The 18,698-nt window shown below is 40.2% G+C and overlaps 1 protein-coding gene across 1 annotated transcript; it reads right to left on the bottom strand.

Moving 5' to 3' along the window:
- Nucleotides 1-146: 146 nt before the first annotated feature.
- On the bottom strand, nt 147-18,105 carry CCNC (cyclin C). Its single transcript, XM_082481317.1, has 11 exons — nt 17,991-18,105; nt 17,101-17,207; nt 13,282-13,366; nt 11,416-11,516; nt 8,527-8,582; nt 7,250-7,285; nt 5,404-5,495; nt 4,591-4,658; nt 4,214-4,293; nt 2,120-2,238; nt 147-1,452 (listed from the first exon to the last, which is right to left on the bottom strand). The coding sequence occupies exons 1-11, from the start codon at nt 18,020-18,022 to the stop codon at nt 1,398-1,400; spliced, it is 831 nt and encodes a 276-aa protein (XP_082337443.1). The 5' UTR covers nt 18,023-18,105; the 3' UTR covers nt 147-1,397.
- Nucleotides 18,106-18,698: the final 593 nt, after the last annotated feature.

Raw genomic sequence — 18,698 nt, 5'->3', positions numbered from 1 at the left:
TTTGCAAAAAAACACTTGTTGTTTTTTAAGGGGCCATTTTTTTGAACCAAGATGCATCACAGAGCAAGGGTTTTCAAGAGTTTGCCTCCAATATTTCAGACCAGTGAAATGTGTTGCTTCGGGGGGGGGGGGGGGGGGGGAAAGGAGAACAATATTACTGCACTTTATTTTATCATTCAATTTTTATACTTGGGCAAGTCAGCATTATTACTCAAAATGAAGTTGTACAGAACTTAATTAAAAACAAAGTTATCTAAAAATCAAGAAATTCGACTTAGGCCAATTCCTGACTTCAGTGGGATATCTGCCTGAGTAAGGAACACAGGATATGGCCTTCTGTTTGAAGGAATCTCATTTTCTCCAGCACATAATTAACCAAGGAATCCCATTTCAGTTATTCTAAAGAGTTGCTCCTAACATCACAATTATAATTAGCCAGTATGAAGCTCACCAAAAGCTTGATCCTCTTTAAATAAACTCTCTAATGAACCACACGAATTCACACTAACAGTGAAGGCAGACTAACAGTGTATATCTTTTGTACAAAAAAAATCCACCATAAAAAATAGCAATCGTATCCAGATTCGTACTTGATTGTGAAATATTGTACTATACAGTACATTTACTTGCGAAAAAAAAATCATAGTATGTTGGGGTTTTTTCATTCCTAACACTTGAAATGTTTTAGAAAACTGCAGAATCCCTATACATATTGCACTTCTCTGGTAAGCTGGGCTACTACGCTTCATGGCAAAAACATCCAAGTAATCTACTGAGTAAAACAGCATTTTTCTAATCCAAAAAAGGAACTGAATTTCTTTCCTGCAGCTTTCATTAAAACTGTAATAATACTATTTGCAGGCTCTTTTAGGCTTTGTTTCTGAAGGATTGCTGTGTTACTTGTTACAGAATCCATATTTATTTTTAAGAAAACAACCAAATTCAAGGTAACAAATAGATTTAACACAGAGTGCACTATCTTCCTTCAGTCACAAACAAAATGGAGACAACACAAGTCATTAATACAGTTACACTTAGGCTTCAGGTTACTGTCGCTTTAAAAATAGTTCACTTCAATGGCAAGTTACAATTTTCTCAAAGCAAACAAAACCAATAATGAACTATTTGTTTTGAGTGGATAGTGTTAATCTTTTGCAGCTTGGTTTAATGTTTGATTCCTTACACTGAAAAATCTTAGTACAATTGCTCCAGCGTCAGAGAAAATGATACAGTTTTAGAGAAAAAGCTTTCAAAAATGCTTGACACAAGCAAGCTATTCATTCTTCAGGTTCTTTGTCAATGATGTTACTACAAGCTTCTGTCCATTTCATGAACACAGGAAAGATCCCAGGATGTCTTCAGTCAAAGTGGTCCATAAAGAAATTCTTTGGAATGTTTTAAGATTGGCTATAACTAGAGTTCTGGCTACCATTTGGACCCTGTTCTCCTTCACTGTTTGGAAGAAAAAGAAAAACAAAACCATGTGTCTTCAAAAGGAAGCATCACATTACATTTTTGTCTTTTTTTTTAAATTAAAAAAATACAGTATTCTGAAAGTAGTAAAAACCTCTTGAAGGAAAATACTTCAACATACACAAATAGGTTAAGATGTTCTGCTCAGTTTCATAAAAAATGCAAAGGTTATTCTCTGCATGCATAAATAACTTCAGTGTATTTATTTGAATAATAATTTCAATATATCCCCATACAGCTGCCTGCTGAACCTACTTCTGAAGTCAACACTTCAAAGTTCACATTACACAAGCATGTGCACAGGAATTTGCATGTGCAGATTTCCAACAGTGATATTTAATCACAGTAATTAAATACAACATCAAGCAGGCCCAGTTCCAAGGAATCTGGCCCAGCCACGGAGCCTCGCACCGCGGTTCATTACATTTGCTAAGCAGTATTGATCACATTCTAATCACATTAATGGTCTCCATAAAACAACAAATGTTCTGCTTCTCACCGTCTCCTCAACAATCAGACTGGATGTTTGTAATAGAAAGGTCTGCACTGCAAATACATACACTATACCTCAAATTAAACATTTACTCCTTCTTAAGATAGTAGTCCAGTTTTTCTATATGAAAGGTGTATTCAGGAAGTACAGTACCTGTTTGGAGGTGGTTTTGGTTTAGGCATTTTACTAAGAATAGTAGCCATCTCTTTCCTCTCATCAAAGTTCTTCCACTGCTCATACAGCTTCAGAATAACCCTGATTATTTCTAAAATCTGATTAAAAAGAAAATAGATCCTAAGGTCACACACAGTAGCGATTTTATCTTTGTCACAGTCAGTTTAAGTGCATAATTAATTAAACATGTCTCGAACTGAAATTAAGCAGCACAATTTTCATAATATAAACAGAGATGTCTCACATTTAATCTGGTCTGGCAATCAACCATTTCTATAATTTTTTTTTTTATTTAATTGTGAATGGAAGCCCCAACAGAATACGTTCCTTCCCATTCAACAGTATATACCACTTCTCCCCTGCAAGCTGGATTGCAAGTAAATAAATAAAAAGCTACTACTGTCACAGCTTATAACTATGCTACTGGGAAAATAGAGACACCTGGCAGCATGATTGCAACTACATGACCATGGCTCACCAACACAGTAACTGATGGTTATCAAAGTTCTATACTCATCAGAGGCACAGTGCAGGAAAAAAAAAAAAAAAAGCCCCAAACCACAAAAACATTCCTTCCTTCCAAGAAATAAAGACCTTGTTCTTATTATATTCTTGTATACTTGTACTGGTTGTTCTTATTACATTCTTATATACATATAATAAGAGTTGTTGAACTTTCATACTCCACTTCTGGAAGCATAAGCATTCTCTACCAGTTTGGACATTTTCTATCTACTGCACCTCAACTACCTTAATTTCCTATTAAATTTCTAGTGCACTATTCTATATAAAAGGTGGGTAATGTTTGGCTCATAATTTGTTTCATCATTCTCTAAATTAGTAAGGTAGACTTCTTTTTAAGACATGGACTTGCATTAAGTGCGAGAACAATATGTATCTTTGAAACAAAAATCATAGTTGGCCAAGAGGTCCATGGTGTCAATGTGAAAAAAATCAAGCTTAGATTGTATCCCTGGCACGAGAACCAGGACATATGAACATTCAAACACGTTCAGTAGTACCAAGCTTATGGTAACCTTATCTGCCAAACATAGGTTGGTTCTTCTCTGCTGCCAATTTATTATCGCCCTGCTTTTACATGCATGACAGCGTAATTCACAGAGCTCTTGATGCAGCATAGCATCAACACTGCTTAAATTTGAAGACAAATCCTGGAATAGAAATACAATGCCAGGGATACAAATACAATGCCAGGATATCATCAGTGGGATAAAGGGCAATATGGAGGGTGCATAGGGCAATGGTACATCTCATCCATAATATGCCATTTAATTCCAGACACTTGGTTTCAAAAAAGATAGACTGAAAGATACGTGCAGAGTAAAACACTGTGACAAGGACTATGTGTACTAGTTTGGCTTGCTTGCTGGAGCTAAACAAAGGTTAAAGAAGTCAACCTAAAAAGTAAAAGGAATTAGTGAAGATGAAGAACATTACTAGTATGAGAACAACTGCACCTTGGAACCTGAGAAATTCAGGAAGGGGATTATTTGAAATAGTATTTGCAATAGCAGGAAACTCAGAACTGAATGATCTTGGCGTACCCCTGTTTAACATTGACTGAAGTCACGGCCCTGGTCATCCTCAAAGCGTCAAGAATGTTTTACACTCTGCTATACTACCTACATTTATAGGGAAAAAATGAGAACAGTATGTAGGCACAATGCTGAAAGGCAAATCAGAAAAATCCCATGCACCAGAATTTAAAAGTCAAACTCATGCTGGCAATCTTGAATGAGGAAAACCACTGGAAATTATTTTTCTGGCAAAAAAAATGCAAAGGTTTTATATTTCCATCTGAAAAATGGCAACAGCAGCAACACTTCAGCGTTATGCAATGGTTCTGTCTTGACTTTCAGAGCAGGGTGATAACCGAATGACTTGACATTGTCTCCCTCCCCGAGAGATCTACCTAACTTCAACAGTGCCTAACATATGATCACTGAATTAAATTCAATTCAGTACCACAGACATGGAGGAGAGTAGTTTTACAACCATGACTACCATTTCTGGTCAGTCCATTACAGGTGACGGGAAGAAAAAACAGAGTACCTTTTCCATATCAACAGATAGCTCAGCAAACCATTGCCTTGCATCCTTCTGCTGGACAACACAGGCCACGTGTAGGCAAGCTGCAAAGATCAAGTAACAGAGATATTGAAAAAAGATCCACTTTTAATATCATTAGAAACATTCTATTTTTTTTTGTAAGTCAGACAAAATACTATATGGTTCAACAGGGAAAACTCGAGATTAATTATCTGATTTTTTCTTCAAGACTTGCTAAATTGCAAGGCTACACTGTCAGTACTGTATGAAACACAAACTGAAGCACCTTGTGAGGGCACTCTAAGGAATGTTTGTTGATGGCATAGTGCACAGCAAACATCCACTTTAACATGACATGAGACATTGCTTGTGTTACTTACCGAGAGCTATCATGAAAGGAGGGTACAGCAGACAAAGATCAGTTCTATACGTGTCATTCACTATCCTCCTGTGCAAAAAAGAAATTGTAAGTATCATCCTATTCACCTTTAGATTATATGACTTCAAAAGCTGCTGTCAGTTTATAAATGTTTGTCAGTTTCCAAATATTTTGTCAGTTTCCCAGAAAACAGAAACAGTGAGGATACAGGGCAAAACAGCAAGGGAAAAGATCTCTTCCCTTGTAAAAAAATCTCTTAAAGCCTTTCTTTTTTTTCTTCTTGTAGTCACAGCAGAAGCACTGTATTATAGCATCATAAATGTCATTCTGCAGAGGGTATTGACACATACCATAAAATAATTATCCCTGTTTCACAAGTAACTAAGGGCAAGCGTAAAGGTAGTCTTGTTACTGTCTTTCTGTGTTTGAGATACAGTTAAAGAATAAATGTTCTGCTAACACAGCTAAAAAACCCTATATATTGCTTCTACGTCCTACAAAGAGATACAACAGAAAGCTGACATGAATAGAAAAAGATTACTGCTGCTCAGTCACCGTTCAGTAGTGTAAAAAACCTGTGCTATTAAAGCTAGTCTAAAAATAAAAATCAGATCACTCCAAAAGTAAAATCACTACTGAGTTAAAGACAGCATAAGCTAAGTCAGGGACGTATACCTGCACAGGTTAACTAGGGCGCCCTTTGTATCCAAATATAGCTAAATCTGCTTTTGCTTAACCACCTTCGAAGCATAACTGTTAAACACTCGCTTTCTTGCTGAAAGGAGGCACTGTTGTTAATCATTGTCTTCATTACCATGCAAGAGGTAGCAGCATGTCTTCTTGGCCCATATCTTGCACATATTGGAGCAAAGGTCTATAAGGATGATATACTATCAAACAGCAGTCCTAGGAAAAATGTCAACAGGATAAAAGTAAGATCACAATGCAGAATGTGCTGTCAGTTCGTATTAAAAAAAAAAAAACAACATTTGGTTTACAAGTCAATTACTGATTATTTTTTTTTAAGTAGCATTCTGACACCTAACCCTGCTCTAATGAGGGCAGCGCTCTCTCTAGAATACCATTACATAGCATGGTTGCCAGTCTGTCAATGTCCTTCCCCTAAGAGACAGAGAAAGCCACATCTGCAGCACACTGAAACCTCATTTGCTTACAAACCCGTAATTCCCACTTGGAAATACAAAGCACTGCCAGAAAACAGTCTGTCACTAAATACCATACATGGAAGGCATGCCAAAATAATTGACACTGGTTTGTAAAGAAAGAAAAAAAGATCCACTGCTCTCAAATCCCTGCTTTTCAGGCCCAGGTTGGTGTAAACAAGAAGGAACAATCCTCTTGCTAAAAGCAGCCAACTATATGGATACTATAGGGAAAAGCCACATTAAGTTACATGTGCTGAACACTGAAGCAAGACCGTTATTATACATACTGTATGTTGCATAGCGTACTGGAAAAATAAGAGAATCCCCAAAACGTAACTTCTTGCAAATGCAGTTACTTGTGACAAAACTCCTGTATACAAAACTCAAGAGTTACTGCCATGTATAGCAGAGGTATCAAGGACTAAATCTAAACAGGATATCTAAAATGGGTGATAACAACTGTAGGCGCAAGCAAAAATTTTGATCCGACCTCCTCTGTGCCCTGTTCCCAAAACATATCCTTTCTCAGTTGCTGCCTAACTCACTAGGCTCCTCCTGGTTTCTCTGCACTTGGGCAGAGTTACCCTAGTGCAGCCAGCTCAGTGCCTAACCCATCCAAGTCCAACCAACCTGCAGAAATCAGGCACCACTTTACCTAAGCCCCCTAAGAATTCTGGGCTGCATTCTTTCAACTGCCCTAGAAAACACAGCAATGGGATGGCAACCCTTACAAAAAGCAGGTATAGCTCCTTTCTTTGAAAGCGCCTGGAAGAAAATGTTACATTGCGCTCCTTTCAGCCAACAGCCTAATAATTCCAGCACCATCTCAGAAAATGGGAGGCCCTGAACTCAGTTTCTTCCTCACAGGGTTCAAACCCACATCTCACTTCCTAGAAGATTAATCTAATTATCAGGTTACAGACTAGCCTGAGTGAGGTACTACCCATACCTTCTGCTGAAGCTGGACTGTTGTAGAGGTCCAGATTCTCCCAGGCAAGAAGAGGGCATAGCAAGAATACAACTCTCTATGCTCTTGGCTGGACATTCATCTGGGGCAATAAGGACACTGACAAGCCATCCTAGTCTCTGCATCAGGACTTACATAGAGGTACCTTTCTTTTAAAAACAGAAGCAGTTCTGGAAACAGAACCTATGCTTTACCCTTCCCAACAGTGCTCTAACCAGTAGGACGCAGAGACATACACGCTCCTCCTGTCCCCAGCGCTCCCACAATCTGCTCTCTTTCTGTCGAGAAGACCAGCTTCAAGGCAAGGAGGTGAGAATGCCCTCACTCAGCCTACATGACAGCACAGCAATTACAGCATTCTGCTGAAAATGTAAATGTTAGACCTGTATGGACATCATTCTAAAATTGTAGTGGGATGGAAAAAAAGATAGCATAATGCATATTTCATAGCACAAAATTCAAAATATTCTTCATCAGTACAAAGAAAAAGAAAAAAAAAAGGCAAACCTCTACAAAAACCCACCTACCATTAATTCTAAGAGATAGAATTCACATTCTAGTATCTGCAAAGAAGTAAAATCACAGTTAAACAGCAGCATGTTTCAGACAGCAGAAAGAATTAACTGGCATCCAGTTTAACATCATGAATCCACAGGAATTCTCAACACATATTCCTAACAGTCCTAAATGCATTTCATCTGAAACTACAAAACCAAACAAAAGTCAAACTATTATTAGCCATTGCCTTACCACCGTTATAACTTAACTCCAGTCAGAATAACAACACATTTAAACATATTGGATCAAGTTTACTATGAAACGCTACTTCATTGGCAGTACTTGTCTGATTTGTTTCAACACCTGGCAGCAGCAAATTGTTCCCAGTGTATAAACAATTAACAGCAATACAGAAGTCCTTTTGTAGAATTACATCAGGCCACTAACAAGCCAAATGGCCTTTTAAAGTATTTTCAGATTTACGTTCATATGAAATATTCTGTCCAATTGTAGCAATTAAATCAGCTCTCATTTTCCATACAGATAACTATGCATTAGTGATATCAAGGAAGAGATTGGACTGCTTTGGCTACAGGAAAGCAGTATGTTTGCCTTTACCTGTAAAATAGCAGTGCAGTTTTATTACAGGGTCTTTATATTCTGATATATAATTTGGCTTTCTAGATTGGGTAAAAACCAAACCAACAAAAAAGTAGCGTTTGTCACAGACGATCTAAAATAATCGTCTCTGTTTAACTTGCAAAATCCTACAGCACAGGTCAAAACTGGTTTCAAGAAAAACTACAAAATTTCTCAGGATTGTGACCGAGAACGCCTTGAAAACCACTAGTAGATCTAATTTTTAAATAACAAATAAAAATTATTTTCCAAAGCCATTACATTTTACAGGCAAAAATAAAACTGCTTTCTGTAAGCCAACTGCTCCTGTGTGCAAGCTTGGAAGCATCCCAGGTGCAACGGCTATTTACCTTCCCCGGAGCAATGTATTCGTAAACAAGAACATTCAAAAAAAAGCTAAAGCTCTTTTATCATCATACTATATAAAAATTGCTATTTCAGTCTGCCAGTCACATCACTTCTCTTTATAGCATTCCTGTCAACAACTTAAAGAAAGGAGCGTATGTAAGTAACTTTCCTGATAATCTATCCAAAACTAATTATGAGCACCCTGACATGTAAGTATGAAAATATTTCTTTCTTAGAATTTAAAAGACAGGATTTCCTCCTAACAAATATTTGTCTTTTAATTTATTTGATCAAGTTGTATTTCAAACAGCGTACTTACATGGTTCATCCTATAAGGAAACTCCTTCGGGAAGGCATACGAAAACCTAGTTTTCACTACAGTAAAGAGAAATAAGTATATTAAAAATTATGTAATTGATTCTTTAACTTCTTTGCTTTTCTATTAACTCATCTATACACAGCCCTTCAAATGCATTTGGCAGCACAACTGCTTGCAGCACAGGTTTGTATTTGAAAGAGAAAAATTAAGTGATAAGATTTAAGATACTGAAAGGGAAAGAGAAATACACCTGAAACCCAGATTTTCAGAGGTACTCTGACAGACACTTCTCTGTTGCTTTGGACACTGCAAAATCTTCTGGTTAACTACCAACTAGCTTATGGACACCTAACTTCCCAACAGTTATCATTCACAGAGCTACTGATGTCACTCAGAATCTGGTGATCTCTTCAGAATCTCAGTTCCAACACTAAATCCAAATGGAATTTTCACATGGGATTTTTTTTTTTTTACATAGTCTTGATCCTTCAACATGCAATATTTTAAACCATGTAATATAGCCTTAGAAAAACATGAGCGAGGTCAGGGTGAAGACCTGGTCTGTCCATGATGTAAAGATTTTGGATATGCAAAAAACAGGCTCAGATTCAAAGCAAGAAGTCAATTCACCACACTGCAGACATATGTTTGAAGCACTGGATTATCAGACACTTCAAGGGTCTCTTTCTCCTTGAAAGAGACACCTAAGCATCTGCTTAGGCATATGATATAATTCAAGCCACTTGCCTGCAAGAAAACGTCCAAATATATCTTCAGTTTTCTAGCTCATGATGATCCCCAGTTTAGATAGCTAACTATCCTCATGCATTTTGCAAGGAGAACAGGTACAAATAGTGCACTGTTAAGAATTATGTTAAGTTGCAAGACCAGAGTGATCTCATATTCGGATGTTGAGCAAAGAAAAACTGAAGTACACTTGAGGATGTGAATTTGAGATTTGTACAAGTGAAACATTTTAAAATCTATTTTAAGTCCCTGTCCTCCACGGAAAACAGGTAACATTTAAACATCCTGGAGGTGGACAACATTCCTTATATTAATGACAGACAGTATAGTATGAATTGATACTACTTCCAGAAAATCGGTACACCATTCACTTTGATGAAAAGGTAGTGCCAGTCCTCTGGCCTAAAGAATTCAACATTGAGACCTATGGTGGGCTTTGCTAGATAATTTTTAAGACTAGGCTATTGCTTGGAAATTTTAATTATTTCAAGAAAGAGAAGAATGAATAAAACTGATTTCTCAAGAAGCATGCAAACTGAAAAGATACCTAGTAAAAAACCAAACCACTTTGAGGGGGAAGATAGGGAAACAAAACATTTTCCCCACAAAGCAAGCTGCAGACACAACCATATGGAACTGTCTTTTTAGTGAGCTGTGGAAACAGAGCGAAAAGCTTTTGAAGAGGTTACCAGAAATCAATCTGAGATTATCTTCTTTACAAAGGAAGCATGTGTTACCAACTTCATGTTTCTACCTAACTAAAAGCAAACAATCCTCCTCAACCGACTACTATTACACTAGTCATCCCTTTTGTTAGTTTTCTTTTACTTGTCTTGCCTCATGATTTTTTGCCTTTTGTATGAAGGCCTCCAAAAAAATTCCTGTGTGCTACTGAAGCAACTCTAGTAAAGGAAGACCAGGTAGAATAAAAGACAAACACTAGGAGAAAGCCTGTTGGTTTTTGTCCCCACTTCCGTGAAATGCAGAGTACTTATCAGGACAGGCAGGGCTTCTAGGTCTGAAGGAAGAACCATGGGGAGACAACTTCTGAGGGATTCTGAGACTTGGGATTTTCAGAAACAGCACGGCTCAGGACTAGAAGTCCAAGTAAAATCCACTACTGTTTATTTACTAAAATTCATCTAAATTTCTCACTGATGCATCAAAACTGCCACATAGATCTGTGCTGTGAGATGCTACTGCTGTAAAAATAGCAACTTTTATTGCTAAATCCAGTACTGGTCTTGGTCATGCTGGCACTGAAGATGCGTTTCAGTTCCTGATGGTGGAACTGTCATAAGGCCAGGCCCACGGACTGATATACTTACTGTGGAGCGTGTGGAGGCTACACATGCAGCCAGTCACCTGTCCCCTCAATGGCTAAGAGGGATTTTGAAAGCACTGACCTACATTGTGAAGAGCACAGCCAGGAATTGCCTACTGAGAGCAGCTGGACCTTCTGGGTCAAATTATAGCATTCAGTTAAGGAAGCCATCACTAAGACCTTGAAGGAGGAGACGCAAGTTACAGGAACTGGGAAGTACAAGGCAGGTGTGAAAGACAGAGAATGAAGTAGCTAAAGTGTGATTTTATTGCATTTATTTGTGAACAGTATGTAGGTTATAAGATGTATTTTTAGAAATAAATATCATGCGCAGAGACTAATACTATGATGGGGAAAATGGATTAAAACATTGGGACCTACGGAGACTACCAAAAATTCTGAAAACAGGTACTTCCTTGGAGACGTACCTGCTGTAAAACAGACAAATAAAGCCCTAAGTTTCCAATTCTATCTTTGAGTAGTTCAGGAATCAATTTACTACTCAAGACTGTTTATAAACCTCACTAGTTTAATTTTACTACTTTGTTTTTATTTATGCTTGGTATAAGTTCAAACAAGAATCAACCGAAACTAATACAGAAAGGACCCTTCTGTTACCAAATTTAAAAACATGAGTTATTTATTCTGTACAGCTTTAACTGACTCCTAGCAATCAACATGCAAGCCCCCCCTCATGACTTGATAAAAGGCTACCTTTTAAAAACAAACAAAAATTTAAAAAATAAACAAACCACAAAGAAAATGTCTGATCTCCCGAGATACCCAACTACTGTATAATGAAAATTACTAATACTTACATACAGAAGTAGCAGCAGAAATCAACCTTGTATTTGAAACAACACCAAATTCCTGAACAAAAAGAACAGTAAATGAGGTGAACCACCTGAAATACCATATACTCACAGTGTTATCAAATTAAAATAATGGCTGCTTAATGCAGTATTTCTTTTTTTTTCCCCACCCCTTTTTCTTTCTTTTTTTTTTTCTTAAGCTGAACAGAGTAAATTAAAGGATCTTAGGTAAAGAGTTTTTTCATTTATTAGTTACTTTGCTGTTTATGTTATGAGGGACAGTAAACATTTATGAAAGGTATTAAAGCCACAAAAGCTCAGTTGGCTGACACCCTACAAGACAAGATAGACAAGAGGGCTTCAAGAATGCATGTTGTTTTTCCTTAACCCACTTGGAGAGAAAACTGCCTTTAGAAACCTGTCGTTAACTACCTTTTTTTATTATGTTTCCATGAAGCCTTAGCTTCTCTGCTGAGACACTCAGCAAGCTGAAATATTTCTATAGTGAATGTTCTTTCAGAGAAGTGCATAGCAGAATCATTACCACTATAGCTGCATTCTAAACTTGCAGAAGCCATAGTGTAAAGAAGTCTGCACTGACTTCTAGTAAGTGTTCTATAATATAAAGTAAATCTGCCTATGTACGCTCTATGTCTGTGCTTTCTTAAAAGTTTAATTAACAGGCTGATAAAAAATACTCTCTTCAATATTCTGCATCTTTCTCCTTTCCTTCATCTCTTCCAAACACTGGAAGGTGCCACAGTATTTATACAGTCAACAGTACCACACGTAAACACTGGTTTAGTAGGACTGCTTCTATCATCCACTAAGTATTTGAGTTCCTCCTGTAAAATTCATTAGTCCTGACATATCACAAAATGGCCAATTTGACTTTTTTCCATTACACAGACACTTCTCAAACAGTTGAAAAACTTGCATTACAGAGGACTAAGAGCAGTGCCCAGCTGATGCTAACTTGGTCACATTCAAAGTGGATTTCTGATGGTGGAGGCATGGAGCCTTCTCACCATTATCCCTAATGGGTCAGCTCCTTATGATAATTTCTCAAACACACCATATGAGCTACAACATACTTTTAATTCAAGTAATGAAAGTGTGGTAAACTCTGAGGATCCCTCACTATATGAAAGCAAAAAGGATAATTATGAAAAAAATTCAAATTATGTTTTAAAGTTTGAGTAAACATAAATAAGGAAAAACACACCAGAAAGGCAATAGCACACAATTTAGGAGATAGTGTATGTAAATACATAAACACTGTATTACAGTGAAATAGCCATTTAAAATACTCTTTCCAATTTTCAGAGGCCCTTCAGGGTTAGTAATTCAGACAAAATTGTGAAAGATCAAGTACTAAATAACATGTTTGAAGGCCTTCTCCGTCTCCTTTTCTTAAATTGCCATAGAAATCCATACAAAAAAAGAGAAGGTTTCAACCCCCAAAGCATGAAGAACAACAAAAATTTTAGAAGTCCTAAACGTTTTCTCTCTCTCATACATCACATAATTTTACATTAAAAAATTGTAATACTTCATACCTCTACTTTGGATGCCAAAAACACACACGTAGGAGCCATTAATACTGGATCTATACTTTTTAGGGAATATCTGAAATGTTATAACAAAATTATAATATGTTGTTTCATACACGTAGAACGATTAATCTATTAAGAGCACCACACTTCCTTTTGAAAAAGCAAAGCTTAAATTAACTTTATTAGCATAAAAGCTTTACACCATCCAGAAAACAAAAGTGGCACTGTTTTTAATACAGAACTGCATTTTTAAAGGGCTACCAAAATGTGCCTAGCAATTGTTTTATTCTCAAACCATCATAGTAAACAATCCTACCTGGCATAGAATCTCTTGAAGTAGACTGTAGCAGTGGCAATAACTTGTTGTCTTAATTTAAGATGTTCACCTAAAGCCTGGATAACTTAAAAAAAAATGAACAAAAGCTTGAGTTGAGATTTTACAACAATTTGACACCAAATAGCAAAGGATCTCAAATCACGACTAGTGCTGGGGATTCTAAGGAGCGGCAGCACAGTCTTCTCCCTCAGTTCAGATACGTCATTCTGGAGACAATATATTGCTGTAAACCTACAGACCTGCAGGTGAAGAAGCAGCACTGTATCCTGAAGCTTCTGGACACCTTTAAAAAGGGAAAGGTAACTTGACTTTGTTGTGTACAAAGTGAGTATGACCTTTAAGAAGATGATAACACAAATAGCAGAAGGGTAAAGCTTGGGTATTCCATTTTAGAGCAAAACAAATTCAAATACTTAAAATATAAGCCTATGGCTTTTCAGCGCCATGCAAAATGGATGGGTTTTTTTTCAAACAACTAAAGCTGCCAACACAAACATGGTCATTAAATTTGGCAGAGGCAGCAGGTGTTAAAAAAATGACATATTTAGTCTTGGGAGAGGGGGTGGGAGACCAGAGGATGCAGTCAGCTGCTCCATCACAGTGGTCCTCTGCCAGTTGGCCAAGAAACAACCCTGGTGTCATCTGTGCAGGTAGCTCTTGTTTGGCCTCCCAGGCAAAGGAAAGGTGCCAAGCAAATTAGATGCATCAAGCCGGGATTAAAAGCGGGGGTCAGATACAGAGAATGGCAGAGTGAAACATAAGGTTGTTACATGTTTTTTTCCCATACTTCTTCACAGCCATTACTCTGAGCAAGGCTTGGCTGTGTTAAGACTCTCTCTTATTTTTTTCCCCTCCCTCAGCAGAAATATCCAAAACTATCATTTAAAATACACTTAAATATATATTTAAAATATATGCAGCAAGATCAAGACAGTGACCACTGATGGGAAAAGTAAGAACTCTATTGGCAGTCATTGCTAAATTCTTAGTCTCTACTTAAGCACACAAGCCCAGATCTCTTCCCCCCCATGCCTTTATCCCATATCGCTTAGGAATAGCCAGGGTACACCCTACCCTCACTTTTAATGAGCAGCACAACATTTTAAAACACGCAAATATCAAGGACGTTGTTGGCTAAAAAGGGCTGAACGTAGGAGAAAAGAAGAAAACCACCCTGAACAGCAGTGATGATTAGCAATTTTTTTTTCCACAGGAAAAGGTAACTAATTTGTAACCCACTATGATTACCCAAAGCAACATTAAGTCCCCGTCCATGTCATACCACTCTTTTCCTAAAAACAAGAATGCCAAATTGAGACTAGCTTGCCAGTGACGGTAGGACAAGCAATTCTGCCAGAGAAGAAGTTAAGCTCGGTATGCAGCGTCTGTACAAATATTAAAATATTTATCAGCATATCTTGGGAGGTTTGAAAGGATCTTTCCCTTTGATTTGACCATGGGGCCACAAAGCTGTCTTACTATTAAGGCATCAGAAAAATCCAAATACTAAGCTAAACAGAATTCTCCAAATATGTTTCTCACTCCCATGGGATTTTCAGGAACAGTTAGGCCATCTGCTGTCAGAGAAATATCAAGTGAGGTTTAGGGAAAAAAATGGACAAGAGCCTAGAGAGACTTAATGAAATGGAAGCTTGTATATGCTGGGAAAAAGTCCAATGCTTGTAATTAATTTTTTAAATATTTTTAAAGAAACTATTGGATTATTCCCTTATGTTTACAAAATATGTGGTTTCAGTGTTTTTTTTTTTAATAAAAATTGGTTTAAATCTGAGTGTCTTGAGTAGCCTGTAACACAAACATCACAGCTTCTGCCCTAAACCAGAAAGAGAAATCAATTAATGTGCTTTTCAACCAAGAACTCTATTAAGACTTTGTGATCCAAAGAGAGAAATCAACACAAATTTCCTCTTTCAAACCATTTTAGAAGATGATAGTTTTCCTTCCGTACAGTATTAACATTCGGAGTTGTTGTGCCTGGCCATACAATCAGTTGGTGATCTATTGCATGTGTTTTCCAATGATGAGACAGCAGGCAATTTTTTGGTTGCATTAGGGAACAACCATCTCCTGTGCAGACACACGCAGAATTTGACAAGCTGAGGGGCCAAGACTCATCTCCCTACCCAGGTAACGCAGGAGGTAGGAGAGAAGAGAGGGAGGCTCAATAAACCCAAAGCAGGGTCCCCTATGCAGAAGCAGGTGACAATACAACACATATCAAGGGCTTGAACACAGCAAGCTCTGCCTGAGCTCCCACCAGCACAGAGCAGCCCTTGACTGTCCTCCCTGTGAAGGTGCCTCTCTCTGCTACAGAAGGGGTGAAAGCCTAGCACCACTCTCTCCTCCAGGGTAGGCTGTGCTCATACGTGCACGAGGGAGATGCTGGCAGAGCCGTTCTCCAGCTGCCATGGGTCACACACTGTACCTTCAGGGAAGGCAAGGAGTGCCAAAAAAAGGAGCCCAAGAACCACAAATTGAAACCACCTTGTCTACTTTGCAAATCTTTGTTTACTCAAGAAAAACACTGGAGTGAAATGTTCTAAAAAGCGTATTTCACAATTCAAATTATTAGTAGTGAAAATTAGCACAGAAATACAGTTTTAGAAATCCCAGTACCCTGTTTTCTCTTTTTTGCATTATGAAGCTACACCACTTTGTTTTAACCTCAAGGAATTTCAGGAATTGATCAAATAGGTAAATCATTGCTAGCTCGATTTCCTGGTGCTATATAGGCAGTAACACAGATGTATCCACAGCAATCAGATTTGCAGCATACGCAATTATTATAAAAATAGCTAAGCTAAGAGAGAAGCTGGGATAAGTATCTTTCACAGATATAATTCCAGCCCTGACATAAGATCTTCCAGTGGCCTTAGGAAAGTCACTTAACTTCTCTGTCTCAAGTATGCCTGGCCAGATAGCTGAAAAAATAAGCATTCTGTATGTTAAAGGACTGCTGCGAAAAATATCTAACGAGCTGTCTGCAAACAAACTCTTACTTAGCAATATGCTTTGCTTAGGGAGATTTTTTTTTTTTTAAATGCTGAACAATTGCACAGAAAAGAGTTTAAGTGCCTACGTAACCTGATATGCTCCAGTGCGGCCATTCAGAGGGCTAAATGCTCTGCAGGATGAAGTAAGTCTTAGGTAACTTCGCAGACAAACCCCAAAGTCTTTGGGAGCACAGGCTGCCTGCCAACAGCTCTCAGAAACTTGTAGACAATTTGAGAGCCAGCCGGTGCTTGGGGAATCAGTCACAAGGCAAGACACAGGCTGTGGTGCAGGTTTCAAAGAACGTCACCGAACACAAATAACAAGTTTCTAAGCTTTGCTGGTTGGTTTGTTTTGCACAGATCAGCTAAAATACTTACCACAGCCTAAGAGCCCACCGAAAGCCCAGTTTGAGTATTAAAGCTTGACACTGAGCCTTTCATATGCTAGCTTAGCAGTTTCTGCTAAGTTTCTGCTTGCTTCTTCTCCTTTTATGCTTTTGGTAAGAACCTCTTGAAAATAAGAAAATGTACCATGTTTTGTCCCATCACAGGTTAAAATGTTATATATGCAACTAATTTGCCTGTAAGTTCTCCTAAAATTGTGTTAATACAGCTAACAAATGACAATGTTATTGACGTTCCAGTTCTTGGTTAAAATAGGTTGTGAAAGTATAGGCAACATCACAATGAAAACATAACATTCTCTAAGCAATTCAAACTTGCATTTAGACACGGCAGATACCGTACACATTTTACGGCAGAAATAAAAATAAAACAGTTTTACCATTAGTAAAAAATATCTGTAGCTTCCAATATTCTTCTTCAGTCAGAAATTTCAAGTCTTTCTGGCGTTCCTTCAATAGATCTTGTTTATCCAAAATCCATTGTAAACTAAAGGAAAGAAGAATCATTTCAGCAACTCTCTGTCAACGTGCATACGTTGTACGTCCCCCATACAAGCAGCCCACAGATTAAAGCTCAGGGCTAAAGGGCTGGTGGCCTTTAACCAAGCCTCATGCCATCTTCTCAAGGAGACGCGCGTGTGGGTTTTCCAAAGTTAAGCCATGCAAAAAACCACCAAGTATCAGGGACTGGGATTAGCCTTTACCTATAGCAAACCAAACTGGCTGTACAGACCATACGCACTGTCGGTGCCCAGCAAGGTTTGTACGTTACGTCTCGTACAGGGCGGGCACCCACGTAATCCCGGACGCCCTCAGCGCGGGCTACCTTAAGCTTTAAGGTGGGCACCTCAGCTTTAAGGTTAAACACTGGGGTACCCGGGGGGGCCGCAGCCGCCCCCACCCCATCGCTGGAGACCACAGCACCGACCGGAAACACCGGGAGGCGGCGGTTCCCCTCCCGGAGAGCCCCAACACCCCCCAAGCCGGGGCGGCTCCGGCTGCCCTCGCGCTCCAGCCCCGGCTCCCTCAGGGGACTCTGAGGCGAGCAGGCCCCGCCGCCACTGGCAAGACGGAGCCCAGCGCCGCGGCGCTTCCCTCGCCCCCGCCGGGCCTCCCGACAGAGCCGTGCCCCGGCAATGAATGGACAAAGCCCGCTGGCGGCCCACCATCGCCGCCGCCGCCGCCGCCGCCGCCGCCGCCTACCCCCCCCCCCCCCCCCTACCCCCCCCCCCCCCCCCCCGCTCTCCCGCCCCGCCGCCGCGGCACCCACTAGTGCGAGCTCTGCCAGAAGTTCCCGGCCATGGGGAGGAGAGGCGAAAAGAAGGGGAGGGGAGGAGGCGCCCGGGCCCGCGATGCCCCGGCCCCGCCGCGCCAGCGCCGCCGCCGCCCCCGCGCCGGCAGCAGGAAGGAGGCGGCCGCCACCGCCCCCCCCACACCACCACCACCCCGCCCTCCCGCCCCCCCCGCCCCGCGCCCGCCGCCACCGCCGCCGCCGGGCGGCAACACGCGGCACTGGGAAACGTTCCCCTGCGCGCGGGTTCCGCCCGCCACCGGCTGGGCCCCGGCAGGGCCCCGGCCATCGGCGGTGTGGGGCTGCTGCGGCCGGACAGCCCTCGGAGGGCCTGGCCCGGCGGCCGCGGCACAATCCGGCGCTGCTGAGGCGCCGTGTAGGCAACAGCGAGCGGCGACGGCGGCCGCGGGTGGCGGGGGCCGTCCGGGGTCCCGCCGGCGGTGGGAGGGTGTCCTGCGCCGTGCCCTCTGCGTGGGGTCGCGGGGAGGTTCGGGCTGGAAGGGACCCTGGAGATCATCTGTTTCCGATCCCCTGGCACGGGCAGGGACACCCACCACTGGACCAAGTTGCTCAAAGCCCCATCCAACCTGCCCTTGAACACTTCCAGGGACGGGGCACCCACAGCCTCTCCAGGCAACCTGTTCCGGTGCCTCACCACCCTCACAGTAAAGAATTTCTTCCTTATTT

Source organism: Vanellus vanellus (genome assembly GCF_965231255.1).
Source record: "Vanellus vanellus genome assembly, chromosome: 3".
NCBI lineage: Eukaryota > Metazoa > Chordata > Aves > Charadriiformes > Charadriidae > Vanellus > Vanellus vanellus.
This window is presented reverse-complemented; position numbering and strand designations above follow the sequence as displayed.